The 18,855-nt window shown below is 38.6% G+C and overlaps 1 protein-coding gene across 3 annotated transcripts in view; it reads left to right on the top strand.

Annotated features, from left to right (window-relative positions):
- baiap3 (BAI1 associated protein 3) overlaps nucleotides 1–18,855 on the top strand; it is a 160,174-nt gene that overhangs the window by 79,019 nt on the left and 62,300 nt on the right. For all 3 annotated transcript variants that reach the window (XM_062049979.1, XM_062049982.1, XM_062049980.1), the window contains exons 4-7: nucleotides 3,569–3,652; nucleotides 3,726–3,833; nucleotides 12,907–12,966; nucleotides 13,036–13,102. In XM_062049979.1, the coding sequence (XP_061905963.1) occupies nucleotides 3,569–3,652; nucleotides 3,726–3,833; nucleotides 12,907–12,966; nucleotides 13,036–13,102 (319 nt within the window). The remainder of the gene's footprint in view (nucleotides 1–3,568; nucleotides 3,653–3,725; nucleotides 3,834–12,906; nucleotides 12,967–13,035; nucleotides 13,103–18,855) is intronic.

Raw genomic sequence — 18,855 nt, forward strand, 5'->3', positions numbered from 1 at the left:
CGTAATATCATCAAAAGGTTCAGAGAATCTGGAGAAATCACTGCACGTAAGCAGCTAAGCCCGTGACCTTCCATCCCTCAGGCTGTACTGCATCAACAAGCGACATCAGTGTGTAAAGGATATCACCACATGGGCTCAGGAACACTTCAGAAACCCACCGTCAGTAACTACAGTTGGTCGCTACATCTGTAAGTGCAAGTTAAAACTCTACTATGCAAAGCGAAAGACATTTATCAACAACACCCAGAAACGCCAACCGGTTTCGCTGGGCCCGAGCTCATCTGAGATGGACTGTTGCAAAGTGGAAAAGTGTTCTGTGGTCTGACGAGTCCACATTTTAAATTGTTTTTTGGAAACTGTGGATGCTGTGTCCTCTGGAACAAAAAGGAAAAGAACCATCCGGATTGTTGTAAGCGCAAAGTTGAAAAGCCAGCATCTGTGATGGTATGGGGGTGTATTAGTGCCCAAGACATGGGTAACTTACACATCTGTGAAGGCGCCATTAATGCTGAAAGGTACATACAGGTTTTGGAGCAACAAATGTTGCCATCCAAACATGGACGCCCCTGCTTATTTCAGCAAGACAATGCCAAGCCAGGTGTTACAACAGCGTGGCTTCATAGTAAAAGAGTGCGGGTACTAGACTGGCCTGCCTGTAGTCCAGACCTGTCTGCCATTGAAAATGTGTGGCGCATTATGAAGCCTAAAATACCACAAGGGAGACCCCCGGACTGTTGAACAACTTAAGCTGTACATCAAGCAAGAATGGGAAAGAATTCCACCTGAAAAAGCTTCAAAAATGTGTCTCCTCAGTTCCCAAACGTTTACTGAGTGTTGTTAAAAGGAAAGGCCATGTAACACAGTGGTAAAAATGCCCCTGTGACAACTTTACTGCCATTAAATTCTAACTTAATGATTATTTGCAAAAAATAAAATTACGTTTCTCCATTAGAACATGAAATATCTTGTCTTTGCAGTCTATTCAATTGAATATAAGTTGAAAAGGACTTGCAAAAAAATTTTTTACGATTTACACAACGTGCCAACTTCACTGGTTTTGGGGTTTGTACTTAAAGTAAACTAAAATAAGTCAAACTAGGTAAATTATTGAGAAAAACAACACTGTTAATGAATGGACTAAAGGCCAAAATTGTCATGATCTGTGGTCTGGATTATGTTTTTGTTATTTTTGTTATTTTTTGGACTCTTTTAGTTCCCGTTTGCGCTCCCTTGTTTGTTTTAGTTTCCATGCCGACTTATGATTTTCACCTGTCTCTTGCGTTCGGGTCACACCTGTTCTAATGAGCAGACTATTATTTAAGCCTGTCGTTGCCAGTTAGTCGGTCTGGCAACATTGCTCTGTTCATGATTGTTTCATGGTCTTTTTATGCCATTGCTTCATGCCTTGCCAAGTAAGTTTTGTTTATTTATGCCACAGTTAGCGACTTTCATGTTTCATGTCCTAAGTTTTTTTGCCTTAGCTTTCGCGTGCGTTAGGCACGCTCGCCTTCGGGTTGTTTTCTGTTTTTTTGTACCCTTTTGAGTTTTGGTAATTAAATATGTTCCTACCTGCTCTCTGGTCCGGAAAAGTCCGTTTGCATCCCGGGAGAACAATCCTCGCAGTAAGCTGCGAAAACCCCCTCGTCATGACAAAAATGCATGGATAAACGGTTATGTTCACATGGAATTTTGATTTTATTACGGTTCGCATGTACCCTGTATAAAGGACTCCCACAGGGAGTCCTTTATACAGGTACAAAGGAAACTATTGTTATTGTAAGGTTTTATTATTATTCTTTATTATTCTTCCGCACCGTTGCGCACTACTTTGCCCCCCTTAACATGCTTCAAAACTCACCAAATTGTATATACACATAGAACAACGATGACACAACACTTTAGTCGAAAAACCAAACCCCAAAAATCAAAATTGCGCTCTAGCGCCCCCTAGTAAAAAAAACAAAAAAAACTGCCTGTAACTCCCACTAGGAAGAGACATGAAACAAAAACCTGTATGTAGGTCTCACTTAGACCTACAATTCATAATTTGACATCCTTCAGCAAAAATCCACAGGAAGTTGGCAATTTCCCCTTCAACACAAAAAATTAATAAAAACACTAATTTTTGCATCTTTGAGCTGCAATTTTACCCCCTTAAAATACTTCAAAACTCACCAAACTTTTTACACACATCAGGACTGGCGGAAATTGCGATCTCATTAAAAACCGAACCCCAAAACTCAAAATTGCGCTGTAGCGCCCCCTAGGAATAAAACACAGACAAAACTGCTCCTCAGAGGAAAACTCACACAAAACTGCGTGTAACTCCCGGTAGGAACGTCTTAGAGACATGAAACAAATACCTCTATGTAGGTCTCACCTAGACCTACATTTCATAGATTGACATTCTTCAGCAAAAATCCACAGGAAGTTGGCAATTTCCCCTTCAACACAAAAAATTAATAAAAACACTAATTTTTGCATCTTTGAGCTGTAATTTTACCCCCTTAAAATACTTCAAAACTCACCAAACTTTTTACACACATCAGGACTGGCGGAAATTGCGCTCTCATAAAAAACCGAACCCCAAAACTCAAAATTGCGCTCTAGCGCCCCCTAGGAATAAAACACAGACAAAACTGCTCCTCAGAGGAAAACTCAGACAAAACTGCTTGTAACTTCCGGTAGGAACGTCTTAGAGACATGAAACAAATACCTCTATGTAGGTCTCACCTAGACCTACATTTCATAGATTGACATCCTTCAGCAAAAATCACCAGGAAGTTTGCAATCCCTCCTTCAAAACACAATTTTTGTTAAAACCGGTCACCAAACATCAAACATTATCTCCTCTGAGCGCGTTTGTCGTTTCGGCTTCAAACTACTACGGGAGAGAGATTGAACCCTTCTGATTAAAAGTTGACGACGGCGTTTTAATTGGTAGTACGGTTTTGGTTTTACGAGCCTTCAAAGACCCGCTGCGCTGATGCTGCTCCGCTGCCGCAGCACCTAGGAATCAAAACTGCCTGTAACTTCCGGTAGGAACGTCTGAGAGACATGAAACAAAAACCTCTATGTAGGTCTGACTTAGAGCTAGATTTCATACACTGACATCCTTCAGCAAAAATCAACAGGAAGTTGGCAATCACCCCTTCAAAACAAAAGTTTCATAAAAACACAAATTTTTGCCTCTTTGAGCTGTAATTTGACCGCCTTAAAATACTTCAAAACTCACCAAACTTTTTACACACATCAGGACTGGCGGAAATTGTGATTTAATTAGGACTAGCACCTGCCAAAATGCGGACCCGACCAACGCTGCTTGCAGCTTTAATTATTTTAGTTTTTGTCAAACCACCTCTTTTTTTTTTATCAGCTTCTGTGTTCGCTCCTGAAGAAAATGTGGTCGTATCGTCTGCACGTATAGTATTTACTCAAAGTCCTTTTGTGGCTTCACAAATTTTTCTATAGAGGTTGAACAATTTTGGTTCCAGCATTGACCCCTGAGGTACGCCGCATGTTGTAGCCTCTGAGAGGATCTATTATTATTTCTGATGTCCCACCACAGAGCCAAAGAGGAGCCTGCACGGTGCCGCCACCCCAGGAACACGTGGACCAGGCTTTTATTGCGGACAGAATCAGCAGGACGGAGGTTTTTTGTCAGCCCGATTTAACATGAAATGTTCCTGCAAAGTGTTGGCCATTAAGTGTCTTTTTCCACGCAGCTGGACCTGCTATATGAGGAGGTCGTGTACACTGTGGTCAACCGAGTCGGCGTGCCTTCACCGGAACATGTGACCAGCGACGAGGAGCTGTTTGCGTACCTTCCCAAGGTATCGAAACATGAACATATTGATCTTTAAATTGCTGGAGTAACGCTTGGAGCTTTTGCCATGCATCCATGTAGCTGTAAGATTTGTTGTGTTTTTCTTCAACGACGACGCTACAGTAACCTAGCATGAGGTTGCTGTTAAAACGTTAGTGAAATGTTAGCACTGTAGCTAACGTAGCTATGCTAGCGTTGCTAACATTTGTGTCCTCCTGTCCAGAGTTGGGTTGATAACCCAAAAATTGTACTCAAGTCAGAGTATTGTTACTGTAGAGCAGACCTGGGCAATTATTTTGCCTCGGGGGGCCAAATTTAGAGAAAAAAATGTGTCTGGGGGCCGGTATATCTATTTTTAGGAACGCTAATACAAAACCTGAATGCTAAAAACGTTATGACAGACCCCCTTAAACGGAATGGAATTTAAAACATTTTTTTACTGAATGAGACACCCAGAATGTACATGAAAATAAAGAATGTGAGATTTACAATATTAACTATAACTGATAAAACACTGAATATTGACAACATATGAACGTTACACCCCCTTTTAATCGATATATTTTATAATCCTTAAGCCTTATTATTACCATTATCATTATTATCGACTCATTCTATTTTTTATTTTCCAATTTTAATGATGTTGTATCTGTGTTGTTGTTGTTGTCGGGGACAAGTGTTGTAAATTAGCTTTGGCTACAAACACTATGATGCATACATTGGATAACTGTTTCAGATGTCTATGTTTTTGTATCTGTCCCTATTTCAAATAAACCTCTATAATAATAATAATAATAATAATAATCAAGCGAAACACAACAAAAATGCAACAAACAGCGAAACATGAACGCAAAAGGTAAAAAACATTTTGACTTGGGGGGGCAAATTTAGAGAAAAAAATGTGTCTTGGGCCGGTATATCTATTTTTAGGAACAATAATACAAAACCTCACAATAATGTCTGATTGAATGCTAAAAACGTTATGACAGACCGCCTTAAAAAACGGAATTAAATTTTATTTTTTTTTACTGAATGAGACACCCAGAATGTACATGAAAATAAAGAATGTGGGATTTACAATATTAACTATGAAGGATAAAACACTGAATATTGACAACATATGAACGTTACACCCCCTTTTAATCGATATATTTTATAATCCTTAAGCCTTATTATTACTATTATCATTATTATCGACTCATTCTATTTTTTATTTTCCTATTTTAATGATGTTGTATCTGTGTTGTTGTTGTTGTTGTTGTTGGGGACAAGTGTTGTAAATTAGCTTTGGCTACAAACACTATGATGCATACATTGGATAACTGTTTCAGATGTCTATGTTTTTGTATCTGTCCCTATTTCAAATAAACCTCAATAATAATAATAATAATAATAATAATAATAATAATCAAGCGAAACACAACAAAAATGCAACAAACAGCGAAACATGAACGCAAAAGGTAAAAAACATTTTGACTCGGTGGGGGGCAAATTTAGAGAAAAAAATGTGTCTATCTATTTTAAGGAACACTAACAGAAAACCTCACAATAATGTCTGATTGAATGCTAAAAACGTTATGACAGACCGCCTTAAAAAACGGAATGAAATTTTAAATTTTTTTACTCAATGAGACACCCAGAATGTACATGAAAATAAAGAATGTGGGATTTACAATATTAACTATGAAGGATAAAACACTGAATATTGACAACATATGAACGTCACACCCCCTCTTAATCGGTATATTTTATAATCAAGCGAAACGCAACAAAAATTCAACAAAAACAGATAAATATGAACGCGAAGGGTAAAAAAAAACCCACCTACGATCTGATATACTGTATCTGATATATCACTAAGCTTTTATTTTGACTCGGGGGGCTAAATTTAGAGAAAAAAATGTGTCTGGGGGCCGATATATCTGATTTTTAGGAACACTAATACAAAACCTGAATGCTAAAAATGTTATGACAGACCACCTTAAAAAACGGAATAAAATTTAAAAATGTTTTACTGACTGAGACACCCAGAATGTACATGAAAATAAAGAATGTGGGATTTACAATATTAACTATGAAGGATAAAACACTGAATATTGACAACATATGAACGTCACACCCCCTCTTAATCGATATATTTTATAATCAAGCGAAACGCAACAAAAATTCAACAAAAACAGATAAATATGAACGCGAAGGGTAAAAAAAACCCCACCTACGATCTGATATACTGTATCTGATATATCACTAAGCTTTTATTTTGACTCGGGGGGCTAAATTTACAGAAAAAAATGTGTCTGGGGGCCGGTATATCTGATTTTTAGGAACACTAATACAAAACCTGAATGCTAAAAACGTTATGACAGACCGCCTTAAAAAACGGAATTAAATTTAAAAACATTTTACTCAATGAGACACCCAGAATGTACATGAAAATAAAGAATGTGGGATTTAAAATATTAACTATGAAGGATAAAACACTGAATATTGACAACATATGAACGTCACACCCCCTCTCCATCCACATATTTTACAATCAAGCGAAACGCAACAAAAATGCAACAAACAGCGAATTATGAATGCGAAGGTTATAAAACAGCCCACCTACTATCTGATACATCTGATATATCACTAAGCTTTTATTTTGACTCGGGGGGCTAAATTTAGAGAAAAAAATGTGTCTGGGGGCCGGTATATCTGATTTTTAGGAACACTAATACAAAACCTGAATGCTAAAAACGTTATGACAGACCGCCTTAAAAAACGGAATGAAATTTTAAATTTTTTTACTGAATGAGACACCCAGAATGTACATGAAAATAAAGAATGTGGGATTTACAATATTAACTATGAAGGATAAAACACTGAATATTGACAACATATGAACATCACACCCCCTCTCCATCCACATATTTTACAATCAAGCGAAACGCAACACAAATGCAACAAACAAAGCGAAATATGAACGTGAAGGGTAAAAAAAAAAACACCTACAATCTTATACATCACTAGGCTTTGATTTTGACTCGGGGGGCCGAATTTAGAGAAAAAAATATGTCTGGGGGCCGGTATATCTGATTTTTAGGAACACTAATACAAAACCTGAATGCTAAAAACGTTATGACAGACCGCCTTAAAAAACGGAATAATATTTAAAAAAATGTTACTTACTGAGACACCCAGAATGTACATGAAAATAAATAATGTGGGATTTACAATATTAACTATGAAGGATAAAACACTGAATATTGACAACATATAAACGTCACACCCCCTCTCCATCCACATATTTTACAATCAAGCGAAACGCAACACAAATGCAACAAACAAAGCGAAATATGAACGTGAAGGGTAAAAAAAAAAACACCTACAATCTTATACATCACTAGGCTTTGATTTTGACTCGGGGGGCCGAATTTAGAGAAAAAAATATGTCTGGGGGCCGGTATATCTGATTTTTAGGAACACTAATACAAAACCTCAAAATAATGTCTGATTGAATGCTAAAAACGTTATGACAGACCGCCTTAAAAAACGGAATAAAATTATTATTTTTTTTTTCTGAATGAGACACCCAGAATGTACATGAAAATAAAGAATGTGGGATTTACAATATTAACTATGAAGGATAAAACACTGAATATTGACAACATATGAACGTTACACCCCCTTTTAATCGATATATTTTATAATCTTTAAGCCTTATTATTACTATTATCATTATTATCGACTCATTCTATTTTTTATTTTCCTATTTTAATAATGTTGGATCTGTGTTGTTGTTGTTGTTGTTGTTGGGGACAAGTGTTGTAAATTATCTTTGGCTACAAACACTATGATGCATACATTGGATAACTGTTTCAGATGTCTATGTTTTTGTATCCGTCCCTATTTCAAATAAACCTCTATAATAATAATAATAATAATAATAATCAAGCGAAACACAACAAAAATGCAACAAACAGCGAAACATGAACGCAAAAGGTAAAAAACATTTTGACTCGGTGGGGGGCAAATTTAGAGAAAAAAATGTGTCTATCTATTTTTAGGAACACTAACAGAAAACCTCACAATAATGTCTGATTGAATGCTAAAAACGTTATGACAGACCACCTTAAAAAACGGAATGAAATTTTAAATTTTTTTACTCAATGAGACACCCAGAATGTACATGAAAATAAAGAATGTGGGATTTACAATATTAACTATGAAGGATAAAACACTGAATATTGACAACATATGAACGTCACACCCCCTCTCCATCCACATATTTTACAATCAAGCGAAACACAACAAAAGTGCAACAAACACAGAGAAATATGAACGCGAAAGGTAAAACAAATCCACCTACTGTCTGATATATCTGATACATCACTAAGATTTTATTTTGACTCGTTGGTCAAATTTAGAGAAAAAAATATTTCTGAGGGCTGGTATATCTGATTTTTAGGAACACTAATACAAAACCTGAATGCTAAAAACATTATGAAAGACAACCTTAAACGAAATGGAATGTTTACATTTTTTTACTGAATGAGACACCCAGAATGTACATGAAAATAAAGAATGTGGGATTTACAATATTAACTATGAAGGATAAAACACTGAATATTGACAACATATGAACATCACACCCCCTCTCCATCCACATATTTTACAATCAAGCGAAACGCAACACAAATGCAACAAACAGCGAAATATGAACGCAAAGGGTAAAAAAACACCCACCTACGATCTTATATATCACTAAGCTTTGATTTTGACTCGGAGGCCGAATTTAGAGAAAAAAATATGTCATTATCGGATGTTTTGTTTAGCAATATTATGCAAAAGCAACTTTTCTTACCTTCTGGTACCTGCTGATCTGTATTTGGGATCTGCATAAATCCTGAAAAATTGCGCATGTCCGCCTTTGTAGTCCGTGCCGACACCGTAATCGATAAGCTTCTTCTTTTTCTCTATTTTCTTGTTATGGGACATTCATCCTCCGCTGTTGCCATTTCTAATATAAAGTAGTGTAAAGTTCTTACCTATATCTGTCAATAAACTCGCCATAGAAGTTCTAAAAACTACCGGTGTAGTGAGTTTACATTATTCACCCAAGTAACTTGAGTAATTAGTGAGTTCCGGTCGGACGTTTTTTCACGGTCGAGTGGCCAAAAAGTTAAATTTTGGTCTCATCACTCCAAATTACTTTGTTCCAGAAGTTTTTGAGGCTTGTCTCTTTGCTCTTTGGCGTAATGTAAGCGGGATACTTTGTGACATTTGCGCAGAAATGGCTTTCTTCTGGTGACTCGACCATGCAGCCCATTTTTCTTCAAGTGCCTCCTTATTGTGCATCTTGAAACAGCCACACCACAATTTTTCAGAGAGTCCTGTATGTATTTCAGCTGAAGTTATTTGTGGAGTTTTCTTTGCGTCTCGAACAATTTTCCTGGCAGTTGTGGCTGAAATCTTTGCTGGTCTACCTGAATCCCTCATTTTCCACTTCTTAATCAGCGTTTGAACACTGCTGATTGGCATTCTCAATTCCTTGGATATCTTTTTATACCCCTTTCCTGTTTTATGCAGTTCAATGACCTTTTCTCGCAGATCCTTTGACAATTCTTTTACCTTCCCCATGACTCAGAATCCAGAAGCATGTGTGCACCACTGGATGAAAGATGCAATGGTCTGTCAGAAGCCCAGAAACTCACCGACCTTTTATACACACACATTAATTACAAACAAACATGTCACAGGTGAGGATTGGAACCTTGATTAGCCATTCAAACCTGTTTGTGTCAACTTTTGTGCATGTTATCAGATCAAAGTCACTGGGGTATGTAAACGTTTGATCAGGGTCATTTAGGTACTTTCTTTTGTCATTTTGATTTAAAAAGAGTAAACAAAGTTGTTTGCCAATAATAGCTTCACACAACCATTAAGCATGAGTGGACGAAAGGTTTTTGTGTTATCATTCATATTCTCTGAAGAATGGCCAAGAAATCATAAATTCTCCCAGGGTATGTCAACTTATGAGCACGACTGTACATTTAGAAAAAAATCATAATATGACCCCTTTAAAGGCCTACTGAAAGCCACTACTACCGACCACGCAGTCTGATAGTTTATATATCAATGATGAAATCTTCACATTGCAACACATGCCAATACGGCCGGGTTAACTTATAAAGTGCAATTTTAAATTTCCCGCTAAACTTCCGGTTTAAAACGTCTTTGGATGATGACGTATGCGCGTGACGTAGCCAGTGAAACAGAAGTATCGGTACCCCATTGAAAACAATACAAAATAGCTCTGTTTTCATCTCATAATTCCACAGTATTCTGGACATCTGCGTTGGTGAATCTTTTGCAATTTGTGTAATGAACAATGAAGACTGCAAAGAAGAAAGTTGTAGGTGGGATCGGTGTATTAGCGGCTGGCTGTAGCAACACAACCAGGAGGACTTACTTGGATAGCAGACGCGCTAGCCGACGCTAGCCGCCAACCGCACGGATGATCGGGTGAAGTCCTTCGTCGCGCCGTCGATCGCTGGAACGCAGGTGAGCACGGGTGTTGATGAGCAGATGAGGGCTGGCTGGCGTAGGTGGAGCGCTAATGTTTTTATCATAGCTCTGACGAGGTCACGTAGCTAAGTTAGCTTCAATGGCGTCGTTAGCAACAGCATTGTTAAGCTTTGCCAGGCTGAGAATTATTAACCGTGTAGTTACATGTCCATGGTTTAATAGTATTGTTGATCTTCTGTCTATCCTTCCAGTCAGGGATTTATTTATTTTGTTTCTATATGCATTTGAGCCAGATGCTATCACGTTAGCTCAGTAGCTAAAGAGCTTCGCCGATGTATTGTCGTGGAGATAAAAGTCACTGTGAATGTCCATTTCGCGTTCTCGACTCTCATTTTCAAGAGGATATAGTATCCGAGGTGGTTTAAAATACAAATCTGTGATCCACAATAGAAAAAGGAGAAAGTGTGGAATCCAATGAGCCAGCTTGTACCTAAGTTACGGTCAGAGCGAAAAAAGATACGTCCTGCACTGCATTCTAGTCCGTCACTCTAACGTTCCTCATCCACGAATCTTTCATCCTCGCTCAAATTAATGGGGTAATCGTCGCTTTCTCGGTCCGAATCGCTCTAGCTGCGTTGAAAACAATAGGAAAATATGAGGAGGCGAACAACTGACTACGTCACGCTACTTCCGGTAGGGGCAAGGTTTTTTTTTAATCAGAGACCAAAAGTTGCGAACTTTATCGTCGTCGTTCTATACTAAATCCTTTCAGCAAAAATATGGCAATATCGCGAAATGATCAAGTATGACACATAGAATGGATCTTCTATCCCCGTTTAAATAAAAAAATGTCATTTCAGTAGGCCTTTAATGCGCCTTATAATCCGGTGCGCCTTTTGTATGAATATAGACCTGACTAGACCCGCTCATCAGCAGTGCGCCTTATAATCCGGTGCGTCCTATGGTCCAGAAAAATACGGTACACAATCGCTTCTTTAGGCGGACAAACAACATGGCGTTCTCCCAGTGGGGTGGACTAAATGGGTCATTTTTTTTATATGGTGCCTTTTGCGTCCCCAGTATAAATCATGTCATATTTTCTCAAAATATTTACAATTGCTCATTCCATTAGTTTCTTTGTGTATGGTAAATTGTTGTCTATCATAAATACAGTGATATGGGCTTCAAACATTAGAATATATATTTTTTAAAGCTTTTGTTAAAGTTCTATTATGCGATTTTGCCATGTCCCTGGTGCTGTTTATTCAACTTTAATCTAGAAAATAACAAATAAAAACATATATTTTTAATTTTTTTTTGTTATGATATAATTATCATAGACAAGCTCTCTTTAGTCATATGGTGTATATTATCAAAATCGTAAAAATAATTACAAAAAAATAAGGTTCTATGTCTGTCCCTGTGGTCGCTGTCCACTCTGTTAAGTTGCGTTACTGTCCCTTTAAGAAAACAACCACATTTGTCAGTGACATCATTCTCATCAGGTAACATCACACCAGTGGCGGGAAACTCAACTCTGGTAAGCTGTGTGGTTTTTTAGCTCTCTTACTATCTGATGTTGATGTTTTTATGAAGTGAATTTAATGTGGTTGAACATAACGTGTCCACTCTGTTAGGCCTAAATAATAAGGAGATCAATCAAATTGAAATTTTTCAAAACATGTTTGTGTGAAATTATAGATTTCTTATCAATTATTCAAGTCCATGCTAGCTGTTATGTTAACACAGGCAGGCTGAAGGCTAACTTTAGCTCAAAATGTCCACCGTGTTAGTGTCCACCGTGTTAGCCTCATTCAACTAACACGGTGGACATCAACCTAACAGAGTGGACATGTATATAGTAATGTTGACTTATCACAATGTATATGTAGTGCTATTATGCATTCAACAGCAGTTTCTTTCATAATTCTTGGTTAATCATCACTGCTGTTGCAAAATATCATATACAGCAAATACATTGGTGTTAAAAGTACAGTCCTTAACAGAGTGGACATATCCCGTGTGTCACCTCTCATTAATATAGCTAAATATACTATGATTTAGGTGCCTGAGTTCGACCAATATGTTTTTCAGCAAGTTACATATGTCATGTATACAATAGAACATAAAAATATTGGTAAATCAACTATTTATTTTTTACAAGTTATGAAGTCCAAATGGCACCCTATAAAAAAAACGACCCAAATCTAGGACCAACCACAGTGGGAGGAGTTCCATATTGTGCTCTTAAGCCTCTGCCAGCAACAAGAAAAAGCAACCTTTTGCGTGTGACGAATCCGAGCAGATGCTGTGATCAAACACGTATAAAAGCCGATATATACTTTGTTACATTATTACATCCATTCATCCCGCCCGGACAGTGATTGTAGGCTCCTTTTTGTGTCTGGCGTCCTTTATTCAAATCGCACGTCTGTTCCCTGGAGCTCGCCGGCCAGACCGCACTTCGCACAAAGGGAACTTTTTCTTTCCTTTTTAATCCTTTTCGCTTCCGAATAGAGGAAAAAGTGCGTAACGGTGATGATAAATTATGCATGTCTTCTTCCCTCGAGGTGTTTGACATGGGCGAGGAGGAGCATGACATCATACTTCAGAAAGTGCAGGAGTTTAAGGTGGGAGTGGAATTCCTTCGGATGTTTGCAGGAGTTTGTTTGCGTTTTATTGACGCTTTTCTTCCACAGAGAGCCACTTTCTCCTTGAGAGTCTCCGTCCTGAAAGCCAAGAGTCTGCTGGCGAAGGACGCCAACGGTAAGAATGTCACAAGTAACTAATTCTCCTCGTTCTACTCGCCGCTATTATTCCACTGGAAAGCTTTTTGAAGGGTAATTACAGTCGAGCTGTTTACCTCCCGCTACATGTGCAGAAAATAGTCCAGTAAGCGTTGAAACAATCTCAGCCTTTACACTCTTAATGCTCCCTTTTGTACTGGTGCTGGCTTCTGGAAGGGCGGACCAACACCCGATTGTACTGAAACCCAATCTATATTCCTGGTAAGAAATATTGCAATTTCAATGTCCCAGACACCTGAAAAATGATGAAGCAAAACACAATTGGTAGGGAATCATTTTACATGCAAAAATACATATGGTGACTCAAGATGAGGAAAGATGTCATTATGGAGAAGTGAAAGAGGAAGGAAGGATGGATGTCATTATGGAGGAGTGAAATAGGATGGATGGATGATGGATGTCATGATGAAGGTGCGAAAGAGGAAGGAATGAAGGAAGGATGGATAAAGTGAAGGATGGACATAATGGAGGAGCGAAAGAGGAAGAAAATAAGAAAGGATGGATGTCATAATGAATGAGTGAAAGAGGAAGGAAAGATGGATGGATGATGGATGGACGTCACAATGGAAGAGCAAAAGAAGGAAAGATGGATGGATGGATGAAAGATGGACATAATGGAGGAGCAAAAGAGGAAGGAAAGAAGAAAGGTTGAATGTCATTATAGAGGAGTGAAATAGGAAAAATAGATGATGGATGAAAGATGGATGTCATAATAAAGGAGCAACAGACGGAATGATGGATGGATGGATAAAGGATGGACATAATGGAGGAGCGAAAGAGGAAGAAAATAAGAAAGGATGGATGTCATAATGAATGAGTGAAAGAGGAAGGAAAGATGGATGGATGATGGATGGACATCACAATGGAAGAGCAAAAGAAGGAAAGATGGATGGATGGATGAAAGATGGACATGATGGAGGAGCAAAAGAGGAAGGAAAGAAGACAGGTTGAATGTCATTATAGAGGAGTGAAATAGGAAAAATAGATGATGGATGAAAGATGGATGTCATAATAATGGAGCAACAGACGGAATGATGGATGGATGGATAAAGGATGGACATAATGGAGGAGCGAAAGAGGAAGAAAATAAGAAAGGATGGATGTCATAATGAATGAGTGAAAGAGGAAGGAAAGATGGATGGATGATGGATGGACGTCACAATGGAAGAGCAAAAGAAGGAAAGATGGATGGATGGATGAAAGATGGACATAATGGAGGAGCAAAAGAGGAAGGAAAGAAGAAAGGCTGAATGTCATTATAGAGGAGTGAAATAGGAAAAAATAGATGATGGATGACAGATGGATGTCATAATAATGGAGCAACAGACGGAATGATGGATGGATGAATAAAGGATGGACATAATGGAGGAGCGAAAGAGGAAACTCAGAAAGAAGAATGGATGTCATTATGGAGGAGTGAAATAGGAAGGATGGATGGATGGATTGATGGATGGATGGATGGATGTCGTAATGGAGGAGCGAATAGGAAGGAAGGAAAGAAAGATGGATGGATGACGGATGGACATAATGAATGAGTGAAAGAGGAAAACAAAAATGGATGTCATAATGGAGAAGTGAAAGAAGGAAGGATGGACATAATGGAGGAGCGAAAAAGGAAGGAAAGAAGAAAGGATGGATGTCATTATGGAGGAGTGAAATATGAAAGGTAGATGATGGATGAAAGATGGATGTCATAATAAAGGAGCGACAGAAGGAATGATGGATGGATGGATGGATGGAGGAGCGAAAGGAGGAACTAAGAAAGAAGAATTGATGTTATTATGGAGGAGTGAAATAGGAAGGATGGATGGATGGATGATGGAGGGATGGATGTCATAATGGAGGTGCGAATAGGAAGGAAGGAAGGAAGGAAGGAAAGGTGGATGGACATAATGAATGAGTGAAAGAGGAATAAAAAATGGAAGGAAGGAAAGAAGAAAGGATGAATGTCATTATGGAGGAGTGAAATAGGATGGATGGATGATTGATGGATGTCATGATGAAGGCGCAAAAGAGGAAGGAAAGAAGGAAGGGTGGATAAGGTGAAGGAGGGCATAATGGAGGAGTGAAAGAGGAAGGAAAGAAGAAAGGATGGATGTCATAATGGAGGAGTGAAATAGGATGGATGGATGATTGATGGATGTCATTATGGAGGAGTGAAATAGGATGATTGGATGATTGATGGATGTCATTATGGAGGAGTTAAATAGGATGGATGGATGGATGATTGATGGATGTCATGATGAAGGTGCGAAAGAGGGAGGAAATAAGGAAGGATGGAAAAATGAAGGATGGCTACAAAGGAGGAGTGAAAGAGGAAGGAAAGAAGAAAGGATGGATGTCATAACGGAGGAGTGAAATAGGAAGAATGGATGAAAGATGGATGTCATAATGGAGGAGTGAAAGAAGGAAGGATGATGGATGAATAAAGGATGGACGTAATGGAGGAGCAAAAGAAAAAGCAAAGAAGAAAGGATGGATGTCATTATGGAGGAGTGAAATAGGATGGATGGATGATTGATGGATGTCATGATGAAGGCGTAAAAGAGGAAGGAAAGAAGGTAGGATGGAAAAAGTGAAGGATGGGCATAATGGAGGAGCAAAAGAGGAAGAAAAGAAGAAAGGATGGATGTCATTATGGAGGAGTGAAATAGGATGGATGGATGGTTGATGGATGTCATGATGAAGGCGCAAAAGAGGAAGGAAAGAAGGAAAGGTGGATAAGGTGAAGGATGGACATAATGGAGGAGCGAAAGAGGAAGAAAAGAAGAAAGGGTGGATGTCATGGAGGAGTGAAATAGGATGGATGGATGATTGATGGATGTCATGATGAAGGCGTAAAAGAGGAAGGAAAGAAGGTAGGATGGAAAAAGTGAAGGATGGGCATAATGGAGGAGCAAAAGAGGAAGAAAAGAAGAAAGGATGGATGTCATTATGGAGGAGTGAAATAGGATGGATGGATGATTGATGGATGTCACGATGAAGGTGCGAAAGAGGAAGGAAAGAAGGAAGGATGGATAAAATGAAGGATGGATACAAAGGAGGAGTGAAAGAAGAAGGAAAGAAGAAAGGATGGATGTCATAACGGAGGAGTGAAATAGGAAGAATGGATGATGGATGAAAGATGGATGTCATAATGGAGGAGTGAAAGAAGGAAGGAAGGCTGGATGGATGGATGAATAAAGGATGGACGTAATGGAGGAGCAAAAGAGGAAGGAAAGAAAGAAAGAAGGATGGATGTCATTATGGAGGAGTGAAATAGGAAGAATAGATGATGGATGAAAGATGGATGTCACAATGGAGGAGCGAAAGAAGGACAGAAGGAAGGGTGGATGGATGGATGGATGGATGGATGGATGGATGGATGGATGGATGGATGGATGGATGGATGGATGGATGAATAAAAGATGGACATAATGGAGGAGCGAAAGAGGAAAGAAAGAACGATGGATGTCATAATGGAGGAGCGAAAGAGGAAAGAAAGAACGATGGATGTCATAATGGAGGAGCGAAAGAAGGACAGAAGGAAGAAAGGATGATGGATGGATGAGTAAAGGATGGACATAATGGAAGAGCGAAAGAGGAAAGAAAGAAAGAAGGATGGATGTCATTATGGAGGATGGAAATAGGAAGGATGGATGGATGTTATAATGGAGGAGCGAATAGGAAGGAAGGAAGGAAGGAAGGAAGGAAAGAAAGATGCATGGATAATGGATGGACATAATGAATGAGTGAAAGAGGAAGAAAAGATGGATGTCATAATGGAGAAGTCAAAGCGGAAGGAAGGACGGATGGATGGACGTCACAATGGAGAAGCAAAAAAAGGAAGGATGGATGAAGGATGGATATAAAGGAGGAGCGAACGAGGAAGGGAAAAAGAAAGGATAGATGTCATAATGGAGGTGCGAAAGAAGGACGGAAGGAAGGGTGGATGGATGGATGGATGGATGGATGGATGGATGAAGGATGGACATAATGGAGGAGCGAAAGAGGAAAGAAAGAAGGAAGGATGGATGTCATTATGGACGAGTGAAATAGGAAGGATGGATGGATGGATGAATGTCATAATGGAGGAGTGAAAAGGAAGGAAGGAAAGGAAAATGGAAAGAGGAAGAAAAGGTGGATGTCATAATGGAGAAGCAAAAGAGGAAGGAATGATGGATGGATGATGGATGGACGGACGTCACATTGGAGGAGCAAAAGAAGGATGGATGGATGAAGGATGGACATAATGGAGGAGCGAAAGAGGAAGAAAAGAAGAAAGGATGGATGTCATTATGGAGGCGTTAAATAGGATGGATGGATGATTGATGGATGTCACGATGAAGGCACGAAAGAGGAAGGAAAGAAGGAAGGATGGATAAAGTGAAGGATGGGCATAATGGAGCAGCGAAAGAGGAAGGATAGAAGAAAGGATGGATGTCATTATGGAGGAGTTAAATAGGATGGATGGATGATGGGTGGATAATGGATGGATGATGGATGGATGTCATGATGAAGGCGCGAAAGAGGAAGGAAAGAAGGAAGGATGGATAAAGTGAAGGATGGACATAATGGAGGAGCGAAAGAGGAAGAAAAGAAGAAAGGATGGATGTCATTATGGAGGAGTTAAATAGGATGGATGGATGATTGATGGATGGATGTCATGATGAAGGTGTGAAAGAGGAACGATGGATAAAGTGAAGGATGGACATAATGGAGGAGCGAAAGAGGAAAGAAAGAAAGAAGGATGGATGTCATTATGGAGGAGTTAAATAGGATGGATGGATGATTGATGGATGTCATAATGGAGAAGTGAAAGAAGGACAGAAGGGAGGAAGGAAGGAAGGATGATGATGGATGGATGTATGGATGAATAAAGGATGGACATAATGGAGGAGCGAAAGAGGAAAGAAAGAAGAAAGGATGGATGTCATTAGGGAGGAGTGAAATAAGAAGGATGGATAATGGATGGATGTCATTATGGAGGAGCAAATAGGAAGGAAGGAAAGAAAGAAAGACGGATGGATGGATGATGGATGGACGTCATAATGAATGAGTGAAAGAGGAAGAAAAGATGCATGTCATAATGGAGAAGTGAAAGAGAAAATAAGGATGGATGGATGAATGGATGATGGATGGACATCACAATAGAAGAAGGAAAGATGGATGAATGATGGACATAATGGAGGAGCAAAGAGGAAAGAAAGTAGGAAGTATGTATGTCATTATGGAGGAGTGAAATAGGAAGGATGGATGATGGATGGATGTCATAATGGAGGTGCGAATAGGAAGGAAGGAAGGAAAGAAAGATGGATGGATGATGGATGGATGTCATAATGAATGAATGAAAGAGGGAGAAAAGAGTCCAGTTCATGAGACAATTGAGAAGTAGACAAGTTGTGTTAGATCTTACAAGCCTTGGAAGAGATAATCTGTAAGTAAACTGTTTAACTTGTTTATGTAACTTAATATTAATGTGGAAAGTGGTTCAATTTCATACTAAGATGTTTATTGAAAAACAAAACTAATATTTACATATTGAGTATTACATTTCAGTATGTTAATTGAATCACATAACTTATACACTTGTCATTGTGTGTATTTCAGTTTTTTTAAAAAACAAAAAAACAGTCCAGTGCAAGACAAAAGTAAAGATAGGAAAAGACAAAGCAAGATCAACAATAATAAAGAGCCTAAATGGATGAATCTGCTTTGGAACTTTATTAGACG

The sequence above is a fragment of the Entelurus aequoreus genome, linkage group LG06 (genome assembly GCF_033978785.1).
Source record: "Entelurus aequoreus isolate RoL-2023_Sb linkage group LG06, RoL_Eaeq_v1.1, whole genome shotgun sequence".
In the NCBI taxonomy this organism is placed as follows: Eukaryota; Metazoa; Chordata; class Actinopteri; order Syngnathiformes; family Syngnathidae; genus Entelurus; species Entelurus aequoreus.